The 16,819-nt window shown below is 39.1% G+C and overlaps 2 protein-coding genes across 7 annotated transcripts in view; one reads left to right on the plus strand and one right to left on the minus strand.

Annotated features, from left to right (window-relative positions):
- Positions 1-16,819, minus strand: part of smoc1 (SPARC related modular calcium binding 1) — a 58,466-nt gene that overhangs the window by 16,550 nt on the left and 25,097 nt on the right. For 3 of the 6 annotated variants that reach the window (XM_059353074.1, XM_059353071.1, XM_059353073.1), the window contains exons 4-10: positions 16,326-16,438; positions 15,194-15,293; positions 12,783-12,833; positions 12,124-12,171; positions 9,006-9,095; positions 8,465-8,545; positions 1,319-1,511 (exon numbers count right to left, since the gene is read on the minus strand). In XM_059353074.1, coding sequence (XP_059209057.1) covers positions 1,319-1,511; positions 8,465-8,545; positions 9,006-9,095; positions 12,124-12,171; positions 12,783-12,833; positions 15,194-15,293; positions 16,326-16,438 — 676 coding nt within the window. The remainder of the gene's footprint in view (positions 1-1,318; positions 1,512-8,464; positions 8,546-9,005; positions 9,096-12,123; positions 12,172-12,782; positions 12,834-15,193; positions 15,294-16,325; positions 16,439-16,819) is intronic. The other 3 variants (XM_059353075.1, XM_059353077.1, XM_059353076.1) reach the window with 3 other exon arrangements.
- ccdc177 (coiled-coil domain containing 177) overlaps positions 12,840-16,819 on the plus strand; it is a 49,199-nt gene continuing 45,219 nt past the window's right edge. The window contains exon 1 of the mRNA XM_059353068.1: positions 12,840-15,309. The gene's annotated coding sequence lies outside the window, so the exon portion shown is untranslated. The remainder of the gene's footprint in view (positions 15,310-16,819) is intronic.

Consider the following 16,819-nt stretch of genomic DNA (forward strand, 5'->3'; position numbering starts at 1 on the left):
ACCTGTGTTATGTTGTATTGGAAGTGGAGTAAGGCCACCAACTAACTCTGATGGTCTGTACCTCATCATGAAAACCTCTTGTGGAGAGAGAATGATGATACCCTTTCAGAAAGAAACACAGCTCATCTATCAACCGGTGCATGCTGACAGTTTCTCAAACATCCAATCCCTTTCCCTTTATCTATCGCTGTGTTTCCAGTTGTAATATTCAAGTCACGAAAAGTTTTTAAACAACCAAAACATGAGCAATGGGTATTAGTTATTCAGCATTGCCTCATCTTAATCCCGGTCCCATTGTACCTCAACCATTTCCCTGAAAGCAATATAAACAGCAGCAACTGCACTGAAAACAAACGTCATACCAAACGCTGAGTGTTTATGGTGAGCTAAATGATCTTCCCATAAGGGCTTGAAGCTAATTGTTTTGCCAAGTGCAGCAGCAGTTTGGATACAGAATTCCTTTCAAAATTGTGAACATTGAAAGTATCTTTTATCCATTGGCTGTTGGGATCGTTATGTTGGTCTTTTGGGCAGTCCACCTCTTTTGTCTAGATTGAAATATATCAACTGATGGATAACATTTGATGGATTGGCATGAAATTGGGTACAATTATCCTTAATGATTAGTGGATAAATCCTAATGAATTTGGTTATTCTCTGATAGTTCATCTAGCGCAGGGGTCGGCAACTTTTACTAATAAAAGGGCCACTGTTGGCCAAAAAAAAAAAAAAAATGTCGTAATGGAGCCACAAACCTTATTTTCAGCCTTAAAATTAAAATAAAACAGCCTATTAACATTACTAATAGTGGTGAGCATTTATTAATATGATTTTGTCAGAATGCAGCCATGCAAAACTAGACTTGAAATTGGCAAAATTTAGAGTTTAAGGTTCCGGGCCATAGACTTGTTGAATAAAATGCTAAAACATTTTCCAATGTCATATATAAGTGACACATTTTTACAACTCAAGAATACAAATTGCTTTGGGCCTACACCAATGTTAAATGAACATTAAAATGTAAATACATGTTTAATACATTTTTAAAAAAAACCTTCACTGGACTGAAATGCACAACTCATTGCATATATATGTTCTCCAGGGTCAAACTTAACTGAATATCAACTGTATTTAAATAAATTGGAATCCAGACTTTGTGCAGACATTCATGGTTCCCAGTGGAATAGTTTTGATGGAACAAATTTGCTACGGGCGTCCATGCACTCCTCTAGGAGCATCACAACTTTTTTTTTTTTTATCAGGGTTGTACTTTGGCGATCCCTTACCTTTAAGCGCTCTATCTGATAAATGATATTACCTGGTGGATGTTCCAGGAATGGGCCGTCCTGTGTCCACCAGAACACACCAGCAGTAGCCTGTGGACTGGTGGCACTGGACTGGTTTGTAAAGGCCTCCAGGCCCACAGTCAGGGATGAAAATGGCCTCGCGAGGATTCTGCCGAGCCTCGTCCAGTGCGCTCTGTCGCTCCTGGTCACAAGAGGGAACTTTCTCTAAAACCATGAGAAACACACTCAATACAGAGGCACCATAATAGGGAAACCAGAAACACACACACACACACAAACACACACAAAATCACAACATTAACAGAGGACGGTGTAGGATAAGATGAAAGACTGCAGACCACCTGGTTATCTGTATACAAATAAATAATAACTGTAACTTTAAATATAACTTTATTCAGGATAATTATGTCACAGCTAAAAAAATGTAGCATGTAACTATGAAAGCCTTTAGAGTAGTATGGATCTATATCTTCGATCTACATGGTGATTGTCTGTCAATGAACCACTATTGATTGTGATTGGTGAGCTACTGGTTGGTAGAATGCATACCCTAAGAATTTTTCATTCCTTAAGTCACTTTGCTTTCTATTTTTTTCTGTTAACTTGGCCGTCGTGCCTGTTTTGTTGTGGTGCTGTTTGAAGAGTTACCCTGCACACAATCAGTATCATATAGCAGAAAAACATTGTATGTGGTCGGAAGGGCAACAACATTCTGCTTTAAAGAGCTTTAAAAAGATTGCTGCTTGATAACTGTAATAGTGCTTCATCCCATTGCCATTCAGGATTCTTGGAGACTTGCTCCCTATTAGATCAGCCCACGTTTCCATCGGTTTTGAGTTGAACCATTGTTATTAAGAACATGTCCTCAACAGAGGGTATTACTCAAGGCATAATACAGTAGTAGCAAGATGGCAGATTACACTGATTACCTGATGCGCCGATCCAATATTCAGTACTTGTATCGGGCCGATATTGGACAAAAACACTTGATTGGATATCGGAAGAAAAAAAGTAAAACCCAATCCGATCCATAAGCCTAAAACAATTACGTAGATGCTTCACTAAACTCTGTAGAGAGAGGCGAGCAGCATGAATCAGGTGAATTTCCCCTCGGGGATAAATAAAGTAATTTTGATTTGATTTGATTGTGTATAAACAATTAGTGTTATATTGAGGTATCGTTATGGGCAGTGTATTTTTTCCTTTAGGGGAGTAGTTGTTTCACACTTTTAGCATGATGTTTTTAGATGGCCAAGATTAGCAAAGTGGATTCTGAAAAAATAATTTTTTTTAACAGCTTAGTTGTTTAAGGGTATTCAGATTGGTAACAGCAGATACTTAAGGCTGCTGTATCAGACATGAAAAAGTGGTATCTTGCCATCCCTAATTACCTGCTACACGTTTGGTAAACATAGATATAAAAGACTATCACATGCAAGACTCCATTCTCTCTTTTTTCTTTTTTAAAGATATTTTTTGGCCATTTTCAAGGCTTTATTGATAGTGAGAAACAGAGTGAAAGGGGGAGACAGAGGGGAAGACATACGGGAATGGGCTCCGAGTCGGATTCGAACCCGGGCTGCCCGCTCACGAGGACGGTGCCTCTATGGTACGCGCTCTACCAGGTGTGCCACCGGGGCGCCCCCATTCTCTCTTTTTTCAACCTGGAATACGCTGACTTCAGTCTGTACTTCAGCTTGAGGAACATGTTTGGTTTCCAAGCCAACTTATTTTTGGTCAAACTTCTACAAACTGTTCAAAACTAGGTGCACAAACCAAAACAGAACTTGTTCCATGTTGGTGAAGAAGGAAGGAAAGCTCTGGAAAAGCAACTGAGTGGATTGAAGATTTATTTTTGTTTTGGTTGCTTGTTTTCACTTAAAGGACTCAGCTTCAAAAAACATTCCTTCGCAAACCTGGTGTTTTGTCAGAGAGGCTGCTATCCACCACTTGTGTACCTTGGACACAACAAACCTCACCAAGCTTTATCAACGATAGTGTACCCAGGGACATGTTTGACCGGTCCTATCATAAAACCCTCTCAGGCTGCCTCAGGAAGTCCTTACCCTCTCAGATCTGTTCAACAACAGCCGCTCGGCCCCAGAGAGATGCTCCTGCAACACCTTGTCCCACCACACTGTATTTACATTCACATCCATTTAGTCCATCACTCACTCTTAAGCCAAGTACAACAGAGCTGCATGCTCAACTTGTAACCATGGTGATGAAGTGTGCTTTTGCCACTCCTGATCCATTCTTCATTTTACATTCAAGTGTGCTGTGAAGCATCGAGCTACAATAAGAAGGTCACGCTAACCGTTTGGAGCCTTTTCTTCAGGGTGGTGACGTTGCATTTTCACATTGTGGAGCTGATTAGAGCCACAGCGCTGCCGGTAGCCTCAGCACACACAGTTCCAGTAACCAAAGCATAATTAGGACAATACGGCACAGTCACCGTGTGATTCAAGGCAATATCAGGAAACGAGCTTGTGAAATAAGATATGGCACTTCTCTTCTTTTACAGGATTTGTAGTATATCCTACATCCCACAACAGTGGTAAGGAAGTCTTTGCATCGTTAATTAAATTTGCTTTAATTAATATTTCTACATTAACACTAGATAAAACTCCAATGTCCGGTTTGCTCCTTATTTCTGTAGTAATGTTGAAGAGATTTGTACAGCACAGATGGGTTGGCAGCTGACATATTTTTAAGCTGACATGAATTATTGTCAGTCTGAAAAGATCACGGTTAACATGACCTTGTTTATATTATCTCCGTAATGTTTGGTATTATTTATTTGGATATACGAGATGTCTAGTATTGCAATGGGGAAAAGTACTGTAGTCTTACTGTTGGCTTTTTTAAGCTAAATTGCTTGAAGCTGAGAAACTAATACACTTTGGCGTCACCATGTTTATTTTTTCAAGCTTTTCCGACCCAGCAATTTTAGCTAAGAGGGGTAGGACTTTGGATCGGTCAGTTGAATGATGTTGAATCTTAAAGGATTAAAGAATTGGAAGAATTAATAGTTTCTTAGAGTAGAAAAACTGGAAGAGATTAAGTAGTTTTATTACCCAGAACATGATCTACAACAGTTAAACACAACAGTGCTTGTCATCCTTCACGCTAATGTTATTAAGGATGAAGATGACAGTGGTCATCAGCTGCAGACCTGAGGAGGCCGGGAGCTGTGTGTGTGTGTGTGTGTGTGTGTGTGTGTGTGTGTGTGTGTGTGTGAGACAGTGTTCATGTTTCCTGAGCGTGTCTGCCAGCAGAGAACTAAACGTGTCCCTCACCAAAGACGTTTTTCTCCTGCGAAGACTCACACTCAAGTGTTCTTAGCGCTGTGCCGTGGCTCTGGTCCTCGCCAAGGTTCCTTCACATCCAAATTATTTAGCACTGTTTATTATACAGAGGTTATGCTGGCGCCAGGCGCTAGGATTCCCAAAAGAAAATTGTTTTTATACATATAAATGGAAAAAGGCTGGACTCTCGCAATGTAATCCCCTCAGTTTTGTGTGGAATTGAAATTCAATCTACAACTTCTTTGCCTGCCTTGGATATCCACATTTGTGCTCTATTTATTCTTTATTTTTGTTTCTTTTTCAATTTTATTTATCTTCCCTTGGCAGGAAACGAATGATGAGAAACACACACCCTCAGAAAACAAATATTGTCCTGAAAGAAAGTAAAAAGACCCACACAAGTGAATGTCAGGAACTGTTGTAACAATTTACTCGTTGTGGTAATTTTCTCTTCAGGGCAAACTGATAATGGATAAAAGGCCAACATCTGCAGTGTCTTTGAGTACAGACTTGCCCTATTTTATGCCTTTCGCTTTGGCCCTCGTCCTCAAGGCTCCAAGCCAAGTGAAACTATTTTTAAATCATCTCTTTTCTGGATTCCTCAGTTGCTCTCTCTCTCTCTCTCTCTCTTCCTTTATCATACACATTTTATCTTTCGATCCCTTCCTCCCACCTCTCTAAGCTTTTGTCTCTCATTCCTTCACTTTCCTTTTCTTTCTCTCTCTGCTTCTTTTTATCCCAATACCTCCCTCTCTGGACCTACCCCCACCTCATCCACCTCTCTCTCCTCTTCGCTTCACTCCAATGGCTTTCAGCTGTGGGGTAATCACTGCAATATTGTCTCTAGCAAGCCTTCTCTGCTGTTAAAATAGCGGAAGTGTTAGTAATAGGGGAACTCTGTGAGTAGCTATGTACCTACATGTGTGTGTGCTTATGGCCCAGAGTGCAACAAAACCAGAGATGATGGAGAGTTCACTCATAAAATTGAGACAACGGGCAATCATAATACTTTTCAACACATCATTCATTAGCTTGTTCGGTCCCGGCGCGTTACTGTCATCGCTTATCGTGCCAAAGAGTAAAACAAGTTCATGCGGCTTCAAATAGGATTTAAAGAAACAAAATCCCTTTTTAAGACTGCAGATTTTTATACAAAATCATGCTCTTAGACTACATGATCGCATTATATCTCCTCAGCGTTTTGTTTCTCTTTTGTTTGCCTCGCCACAAAAGAGGAGTTAGCGGTTAGCGACTTTCTGCTTCTCCACACACAGCTTTTTTATAAATGAGGTGCATGAAAGAGCGCTTCCCCCTCCTTACAACATTGGAACAACAGCATGTCAAATTCTGGCAACAAAGCATCTTCTTGAAAAATGGTTTTTGCATCGCTTTGCCTAAGCAAACACGTTTCACTAACACAATCTTCGCATCGCTCTAAATCATAATTATGGGGTATCCAGAGACAGAGAGCCAATAAATGAATAACGTAGTTTATGTGCACACAGGAGGGCTGCTTTCTCAGCACTCAGGTTTTCCAGCATGTAGGGAGAGAAAGAGAGAGTTTAAATATTGAGGATTTGTTGCACCAAAGCTTCCCGACTTTGCAAGCAGTTTCAGCAGGGAGGGAAGGAAGAAAGAAAGAAAGAAAGCTCTGTGTAATGATCTCGGGCTATCTCTTCAGCTGTTTGCCTGCAATTTCAGACTTTGTGGATTTGGGCCTAAAACGTTGGCACTTATCAAGCAAATGAAGCAAACTGCACGATAACACACAAACTCACACACCAGTGATGGGAAAAGTCTTCAAATCCTTTAAATAAAACATTTTACTGGATGTTAAAAGCAGAAGTCCTGCATTGGAGTTCATAAAGGTTAGATTTTTTTTGCAAAAAGTTGAAGTAATGATGTTGAACTTTAACTATCAGTTATTACAGATTGAATTCATTGATTTTTTGTGTCTGTAATAAATTGCCACCGACCAATTGTCAAAGTCCAAAACCCAAAATTGTTTTGTTTTATGTGTGAAAAAGAAATGCAACGTTGGAATATTTTCAAATTTTTTTCGTGAAATTTATACGTAATCGCTTATCAAATTAGATCAATCGACTAAAAGATTAACCCTTCAGTACTCTGGTATCAGAGGTAAAAGAGCTGGTGTGAGGAAAAGTAGGTCTATCAAAAAGGAAAATGCCAAAGAACTTCCCAACTTTAGTGCTGCACTTGAGTTGTACTTTGTTTCTTTCCACATGGACATTTAAGTGCACACATGCATATTCACACACATTCTTCTACTAATACACATATATTCACAGACAGGCATTGAATCCCCTTTTGATACACACATGCTATACACAATCACATGCAGATGCAGTCACAGACACACACATCGCTCGCGTCTCAAACGTGATGACATCTCCCCCTCAGTCGGCCTTGTCGCTTGTACTTTGAGGACACCGGATGCTAATTGGAAACAGGAAGCTGGTGTTTCCACATAAGTTTCAAAGAGCCGTCACAGTGAATCTCTCTCATCTAAAATATGATCCTCAATGCAGCCCTGACCACAGTTTCCCCCACCACATCGCCGTCATTCAAAATACTAAGAAACCCCATATTACAATCAACTGTTTGTGTGCTCTATTGTGTGTGTGTGAGAGCTAACCTCGCATCCTAATATAACATGCAGACATTTGAGGTGGACATTCACAATTATTCAAAATATTTATATGCAGATGCACATAGACATATAAACCAATCATCCATGCTAATTTATCTAATGAGATCGCAGCTAGGGACACAAAATTTGATTGAAAAGAGTTTAAATGAATATGCTCATTTTTAACCTTTTATTATGGGACATTAAAGTTCTCCACTCCACCACCTCAGTGGCAAGCTAGAGGACATTACTTTGGTTATTAAATAATATGAATACACATCTTGCAGACTATTTATTAAGAGACAAACATCAGTCCCATATATTAGCTCGCCAACATCCATCCACAGACATGCACAGACACACACCCCCTTCCACCACATTCACTCATTGACTCGCTGCAGAAGCGTGAAAGGCGTCCAGCTGCCCAGAGGGTAGTGAACATGTCGAGGCGTAATTGAAAAGGAGACAGAGAAAGCTAAACAAATTACACCAAAGGAAAGAAACCAAGAAACATAATCCTGGTGGTGCAGGGCTGTCTTCAAACTGCAAATGTTTTACATTTCGTACGAAACTGGTGGCTTTGAAACGGTTACACCGGAGACGAGTTGATACTTTCAGTGTTGCCCTTATTCAGGATTTGAGCTACCCTTTCATTTTAAGATCAATATGTGGCTAATAATAGTATCCTAAAAACAGTGAGTGGGTGATATTTGAGTAGGTGGTTGGACTGCAAAAAGAGGCGAGTTGCGAAGGGCATGATCCCTCACTGGCTTCCCACAAAAAACTGTGGGTTAGTGTGCTATATTAATCTGGAAGTAGGGCTGGGCAATATATGAATATTATAGCAATATCACGATATGAGACTAGATATTGTTATAGGTTTTGGATATTGTACTATCCTAAGATTTGTCTTTTCCTGGTTTTAAAGGCTGCATTACAGTCAAGTGATGTAATTATGTTCTATTATTTGCTTTTACCCACTTATATTTACATTATTGATAATTATTTATCAGTAAACCCAATGTGTTAACATTTTGTGAAAGCAGCAGTCAATCTTTCTTGCAATATTGATATTGAGGTATTTGGTCAATAATATCATGATATATGATTTTCGCAATATTGACCATCTCTATATGGAACTATTGGCTTTTGGCTTTATTTGCAATTCATATAAAGAAAGAATGTTTTCTTTGTCCCACCTTGCTTCCTGGAAGTGGAGCTGTTCTGCTTATTCTCCTTATAAACCAGATGTTTTATCCACAGCGTTGGAGCAGTTATCTCTGCAATGAGAGAAAGACAGAGTACAGATTAATAATTATTTTAAGATGATCTTCACAGATTTGACCACAGCTAAGCTTTATTTAAACCCGTCAACCTCAGTGACGGATCCGCCAGTAGCTGCATATTTCAAACACTTGCACAGCCAAGTTTTGCCCACAATACCAAAATTAACATCGCAGCCAAGATTCCAGTTTTTCCAAAAATATCAAATATGTCATCTGGTATTTTATGACAGATGGAGTTTTCCATTTAATATAATGGTGCATTTTTTAGAAATGGCGTCTTGAGTTTGAATATTAAAATCTTGACACAGTGCAGCTTCAGTGTTGGACAAATCTGAGGATCAACAGCTTAAAAGTACATAAAATAAATCTTGTGAGCTGCATTTATGAATCCATGCCATCCACCTCAGCTAATTAGGTGACGATCTCAGCGGAGGATTAGTTTCAGGAGACTTACCATCACCCTCAGGAGGGACATGTGTCTCCATGGTGGGTGTGGGCTTGGAGCCATCGTCTGGGTTGAGAGTGAGAAAGAAACGGAAAGAGACTACCATTATTGAGGTTAATACAATCTACTCTCCAGAACTGTTGAATGGTTGGGATTTGCACATGGCCCGGCCAAGACAGATAGAAAAATAGACAGAGAGACAGATTGAATAATAGAAAAACAGAGGACGACCACCCACATGTGGCTCCACATCTCTCACATACACATCAATAAATCATCAAACAATCTCCTCACACTGACAATCACACACCAACATGATCAAGCTGCACATTTAGCACACTCCCTTACAATCGCACTGTAAACCACACACACACACACGCTCAATTAAACTCACATGAGGAGACCACCCTCCCCATCGGGATCTGCACGAGTGCAGTGCAGGTGTAGCAACTAATCCAAACACAGAGGTGAACCGGCCCTCTGAACAATATTGAAGAATGAATTGAGTGTGAACTTCACCATTCTTGATTGAATGAAAGGATTTGTCCCACTAAGGATGTCGGTCTTGATTGGGTCCGTCGTCTGATTGGTTGGTCCCTCTCCAAAACGCTGGTCCGATGTACAATCTCATGTAGCCATTGACATTCGACAATGATTCTGATTCTAATGATTTTGGTCACGGTCTGACCATTATTGTGGCTGTGACGTCATTGACTTGGTCCAGGAGAAGCATATGTCAAAAACCCATGTCAACTTTTCGCCAGAATTTGTCGTCAATATTCATCACATTCAAAAATTGTATGACTAGATTCTTAGTTGTCTGCTTGACCTTTCTTCTAGTTTGAGAATTAGCCATTTGTACGCTATGGCTCCATTTTTACAGTAATATAAAAAGATTTATTCTCCCAAGTAGATAAACACTCATTAAACACTGGTTTAATGACTCCCATGGCCTTTCCTGTTGCATCACCCTCGAGATAAACTTCCAGGTGTTTTCATGGCACACACTGCAGGGATATTGACTTCCAAGTATCAGTATTATAACTATTATTATTATTATTATTATTATTATTATATAAAACTATTATTATTATACTGGCCTTACTATTATCATTATTATATATTATATTATTTTATTTTATCATATTATTACTATTATTAATACATATTATATACTGTACTACTACTACTATTATTATGTACTGTCTAGTCACTATAACATTATTACCATCATATCATTGTTGCCACTGTACCTTACCTACCAACTTATCTTCTTTTTAACTCTTAAGTGTCCTTGTTCTATTCTGTGTTTTTTCTATTGTTGTTTTTATTTATTCTACCTCAGTAGTTTATTCTATTGTATTTTATTGTACTTAAATACCGGACTACTGTGACAACCGTATTTCCCTTCGAAGATGAATAAAATAATCTATCTATCTATTATCTATTAACAAGAGTCCTAGCAGTACCCTTACTACTATATGATATGTTCATGTATGTTTATTATAGAGTTTCTTAATTGGCTCTGGCCGCATGTGAACCACATAATATTCTAAGCACAAAGTGCCTAGCTAGTAGTATTATGAAAGCTCACTGTATCACTATCGTTATGACTATTCCTTACAATTGAACTTAATGAAAAATCTGTCAACTCAAATAAGAAAGAGAGTTTTTGGGACCTGAAGTGATACATTCCCAGATAGGTGGATGTGCGAATATCTCTCTAGAAATGATCAAAGTATTACGTTTTTAATATTTTTAAATGATACAGTATTCTTCATAAATGTTCTCATTTTGGCAATCAAAACTTGTTTGTGTTATTATAAAGTGATATTTGGTGATTGGTCTTAATATTTAAGTCCAAATATATATTTCTGACATCTCATATAGTAAATAAAAAAAGATGGTACAAACCATAGTACTTCTCACTGTACTAACAGCCTTCCATAGATCAATATATATTACTGTGTGATAAAAGAAAAAATCTTAATTTAAATACACTTCCTCTTCCAGTTCTCTTGGACTTTTACTGTGCTGACCGGCTGAAAGAATACGTTTAAATGGCTCCTATATAATGCTCTGGATTCAGCTACCTAGCATACTCACCCATGTGTGGTTTTGCAGCATCTTGAAGTTTCCTTTGGAAATAATTTGTTTAAAAGCAAACCACAAAGAACTTGAGTCATTCTACAAACACTAAAGTAAATCCTTGAATTAGGTGGCTTATCAGAAAATTTAAACACATGGGCTCAAACTGACCTGATCTGGTGAAACTGTAAATACAATAAAACAATTACTACAGGACTCAATTTGGCCTCAGTTTATCACAAGCGCAAACCTGGGTCAAACACTAGTTAGAAATATGCACCAGTCTTTGTTTGATTTCCTTAATTTTACAAAATATCCCAATTTAAAACACTGATGATGCTGACCAAGTTAAAACAAGTTCTATAACTTACAGTATTTGACAATTACTGTTTGATCCAGGTCTGGACTGTGAGCTACAAACTGCAAGGGGAAAAAACAATTAATGTAAGCATCAACAGCAAGCCCTTACCTCAACTATCACCTCCACAACAACTCTGAGCTGTGTATAACACCCTCGGAAACAACTTAAGTGCCTTATAATAGAGAAACCCTGAGAGACTGCCCATCTTTACTGGGTTTTTAAAAAGCCCTGTACTGTATAAAGTAAGCATTTTCAGCAGAGCAGCTGTTCTGCTTCACATGCAAGAAATATTTGCATTAGTTTAACTTTCGGTTACATAACTGTAGCAAAACCAGTGTAGTTTTCCTCTCACTGATGCATTTGCAGAAGGAATACCTGATGATTTGTGATGCTAGAGTATCTGTGTCTGAGTTTTTATATACCGGTACTCATTTAAATACTACTTTTTGCTAACATGTCAAATGCTAGTTTTAAGATGCATTTTTAACTTTAAAGATTTCATCCAAATCCACTTAAAACGTCAGTTTTGTATCTTTCCGCTATGCACAAATATGGACTTTGCACAAATCAGATGGAACAAATTCAGGTCAAAAGACATTTTTTGGACTCTTTCTGTCTCTTTCATACAAATAGAAACACACGCATGCACACACAAACTTACAGCAGATCTCAACTCACCTTTTCTACCAGAGTTCGGTGGCCCAGGTGGTCTATCGGTTACTGACCCTGTAAAGAAAAAAAACATAACATGTACCAAGCACAAACTAGACAGCAGCAGTAACTCCTGGGGAATATTTTTAAGAATTTGATTCCAAAATGCCGTTGATCCATTTTAGAAACAATAACATTGTACATAAAATTTAACCACCTAACTGCAAATCCATTATTTTGCAAGAGCTTGAGTCACTAAATTGCTGTCTTATGATTTTAAATTGAATTTGATTGTTCTAACTCAAAACAGGCGAAAAGAAAAAAAGTCACTCCCACATATTAACCAACCCACTGATGTCTTAACTTAGATTTAGACACGGAGGTTTGTCAAAGTTGATGAGTACATTGTGTTAGTACTTGATAGCAGGCACACATTGAAACATTAGGCTTGATGCATTATCTTAACACTAACTAATGGAAACCTGAGGAATCTTCACCATCTGTGGAAATTAAGTTAAATCACGTAGTACATTTGCAAATATCATTCTGGTTTGTTGCATGCAGGTGGTCGGTTTCATGCATGGATGCACGGAGGAAAAGAGCAAAATTATACAGTGCAACCAATCACAATAAAAGGGCAGAGGGGAGAAATTCTGAGTGAATGCAACTGGAAGGAAATTTACTACCTGACAATCCACTTGTCCCAGCATGAGTTCCCATAAATTCACGGAAGTTTCCTGCAAATGTATGTGAGATGATTGATTTGGGTCATAGTGTACAGGGGCGTCTGAGAATGTCAGTAAAGGTTATTTGCTGTCAGCTGAGAGGGAAGGGGAGTTGGGCATGTACAACTGTAGCAGCTGTACTGTATACAGTTTGAGGTTTATTGATTCTGGTCCCAGTGTCATACATACCTTTGCAAGAAACAATGAAGATATTGGATCTTATGCAGGACAGAAAGGAGACAGGTAGAAATTTTGTTGTGCCATAAACTGCAGTTTAGGATTTCATAAAGAGTTTATTTAGACCTGGAAATGATTTCTTTCATTGAGTGTCGATGGGGTGAAGGAAAAGTTATAGTCTGTTCAGATCCCTACAAGTTATTCCTGCATGAGATAATTATTTTATGCACTGACTATATTGCTTATTGGTTGGTCTGCTAATTGTTGATAATTTGCTCTGTCTATACCAAAAGAAATGAAAAACAGCCATCACAACTTTGCTGAGCCCAAAGTGATGTCTTGAGAGTGCTTGAACCAACAGACTTTTAACATTTTTGCTTGAAAAAATAGTGAAATTAATTATCAATCATTAAAATAGTTGGCAATTACTTTTTTTTTTTTTTTGACGGACTAATTCGTGTCAAGTGTCTTCATGAGCTCTTGATGGAAAGATTTAAAGAAGCCTGATTGGAAGGGCCAAGACGGCATCTAATATTTGGTCCCAAAAAATGAACTTAAATCACTGCCATCACTGGATTGATTTACAGAGGTGAAGTATATCCAAAATGAAAATAGCTATCATTATCTTTGCTCTGCCAAAGTATTATCTGCACAAACAGCATGGTTTGCGGTCAGTCATAAGAAATGAATAAACGGTGCATAAACCTGAATGAACTCTGTTAACTTATTGTCCAGTTAGCGACAGAAACCACAAGCAGTTATTCTGCCATGAACCCTCCAGCAACACCTAAATTCATTTACTGTGCTGCTTTCTGTTGTGACAGCACCAGAAAATAAATCTGTGAATCAGTCGTAAACACACTGTGGTCCTGTGCACAGGAGACAGGAGAACAGGACAAGTCATTCTCTAGAAGCACAATGAATTGTTCAGTCCAAAAAATATTTCCTATCTAGAGAGGAAATAAAAAATAACTTGAGCTAAACTATGAACTATTATGCCTTAGTGCAGTAATTGTGTTCATAAATGGGAAAAGCAGTGTGGTTTTCTAGCATGAATGGCTCAAACCATGCTCCATTTATGAACTTTACTGATTCTTTTCAAAAGACTGCAACTCAGCAGGTGCCAAGGGGAAACCATACAGGTGATTAGTGTGAAATGTAGTGAAAGGAGAAGGCAGAGAAGATTGAGGCAGAGAGAGGAAGATAGGGGGATTGAGAGAGGAGAAGGCGCAGCGGGAGCGGGAAGCCTCTGGCGGTCTGTTGAGCAGCTTCAGAGGGGCATGCGACCGCTCTCACCACACTCTCCACACAAAATTTGCACCATATGCTCTAGTGGCTGTGCAATCCAATTCTGGCAAAGACCCCTGTGTATTATCTTCTGAGGGAAAATGATGGTGATTATCATAAAGTGTTCCCATCCAGGATGAGTGTGCAGAGCCCCGCTCTCTCTCTCTCCTCCGGCCTGCTGAGAGCAGTTAGACGAGGGGGCGGGGGGGCTGAGAGGCCCCTGGATGTATGCCCATTAGCCTTCTCGTTGACCTTGCACCTGCTATACTCCACATGGCATGTAATGCACATGTGCCCATCGTATGGCAAGACAGACCCTCTTTAACTGTAACCTAAAGGCTGCGTTCAGGCGTTATCCTTCAAAAGCAAAGTCATTTATTTCAGACGCAGGGTCAGTTCACTAATAATTTACTCGAAAAAAAAGTTCAACCTCAGATGCACTGCAATCATTCTCAGTTGTTTATTTTGAGCTGAGGCCTATGAATGAAAACTATTTCTAGATGTTTTCGAATTATAAAAGAGTCCAATTCTTAGAATGAGTGAACGTTTTTTGGCCCAAACCGCAGCGACTTTGCTTCCAAGCACCTGTGGCTCCAAGGAACTACAAATGCAGCCATCATAGAAACATTTTAAACAGTTGTTATGCTACTTCTCCACCATAACAAAGAATTGACGGGAAATATCCAACCCTTTTACCAGAGTTTTAGTCATACAACCTGTTAAACATTACTCTGAAGTAGAGCTGCTCTGGTTGCACAAATAACTAAGATTCTAATCACCAATGTGCACAGTACTGAGACAGATGCAAGTTGTGTTGCAATCCTTGTACAGGACAAACATTTAAGATTCTTTTGAAAAACTCTGGTCATTTCATCCACAGGTTGCCGGGCTGTTTTCCCCCCCAGTACCTGAACACACCGGGGTCCTGTTGTGCACAGAGGAACCACTCACTGGCTTGCCGTCACTGGTGACACACCAGCAGTAACCTGTCAGAGTATGGCACTGGACCTGCACAGGTGAAAAAGTAAGTAAGACCAAAAGCTTTGTAATAACCATGATTTAGTCAGAATGTTTCAGTATAAATACAGTACAGTGAAGTACAATGAAAGATTTCTGTCAGTGAAGTAAAACTGATCCCTTCAGGAGACTAGAGCTGATGAAAATTCTCAATTCAGGGTTTCCCATTAATTAGCTAGACTCTGGCGGCCCGCCAGACTCTAATCTGTCCAACCAGAGTCTCATTTGCTGCGATAACGTCACATTTCAAGCTACTGAAAGTATATTTACACTATTCATAATATAAAGTTATTTTGGGTTGTGTTGCCATTGCCCAAACACGCTGCTGCATACTCGGTTCGGTAGCCGTGAGCTAACAGTAGTTAACAATTCAAGTTGTTTTAATCACACTAAACTGTGACGAACTGTTTGGAATAACTTCCTGTGGCTAAACGCATGCAACTTTCAAAATAAAAGCACAGTGTGTTAACAGAATCAACCAAGAACTAACAAGACTGTCCAAATAAGATGCCTTAAATAAAATGTTCAAGAACCGTTATTCTCCTTTACAATAATTCTTAAAATATGCAATCATTAAGATTAGTGTATTTAATGGAATAATGGTATTTGAATGTGTGGGAGGCCACCAAATTTGGGCTTTTATTGACAAAAAATGTCAACGAACCGTCATTAATTGGAAATGTAAACTTCTCCCCACCTACTGTCATCACAACCGCTGTTGAGCTCTCATTATGTTAAGAGGCTGAGCTCTCAGGATGGCTGCTAATAAACCTTACTTACCTTGCTTATTCAAAAGATTTCAAATACCTGTGAGTCATCCATGAGTCACGTAAACAAACATTTCATTTACATCACCCAAAGGTCATAGAAATAAAATATTTAGATGTATCAAGATGCATGAATTATCGCATCATAGCCCTCTGAATCTAATTGTGAGGTACCTACGAGTGACTGAGTGAAAGTATGAAGATGAAGATTGAAAAACATCAAGGAAAATAAATCTGAGGCGGTAGCGAGACAGACCTGAGCAAATGTTCCATCCTCGTTGCATTCTGGGATAAACATGGACTCCTGAGGCCTCCTGGCTTGTTCCAAAGCCTGGTTCCTCTCAACGCGACACTTGGACTGACCTGCATCTGCAACAGATTGACAGAACAGCCTGCTTTCATACACTGCAAACAAACATCCAGCACTGCTGTTGTTTTTTGTTTTTTAACCGAAGACGTGTGTTCTATGTCAAAAACTGCCTGTTCACACCTCGGTGCTGACCAGTAAACCACAGTTTACTACTGTTGGCCACCAAGCAGCGTCTGCACTTAAGTGCCTTGCTCAAGGGCAACTTTTTTGATAGATGCACAGGGAGAAGAGCATCATTTGTTCACTTTCTGCAGTTTGTTTCCAGTCAGAGTTATGAGCCATTTTTCCAACCTTTAGGCTATTTTTCTTTCCTGATGACGAGCAGCCTTTAACAGGTTTTAAACACAGCACAGGCTGCAGTGATGGTGGCTCACAGCTCT

This window comes from Centropristis striata, chromosome 16, assembly GCF_030273125.1.
Source record: "Centropristis striata isolate RG_2023a ecotype Rhode Island chromosome 16, C.striata_1.0, whole genome shotgun sequence".
NCBI classification, from domain to species: domain Eukaryota; kingdom Metazoa; phylum Chordata; class Actinopteri; order Perciformes; family Serranidae; genus Centropristis; species Centropristis striata.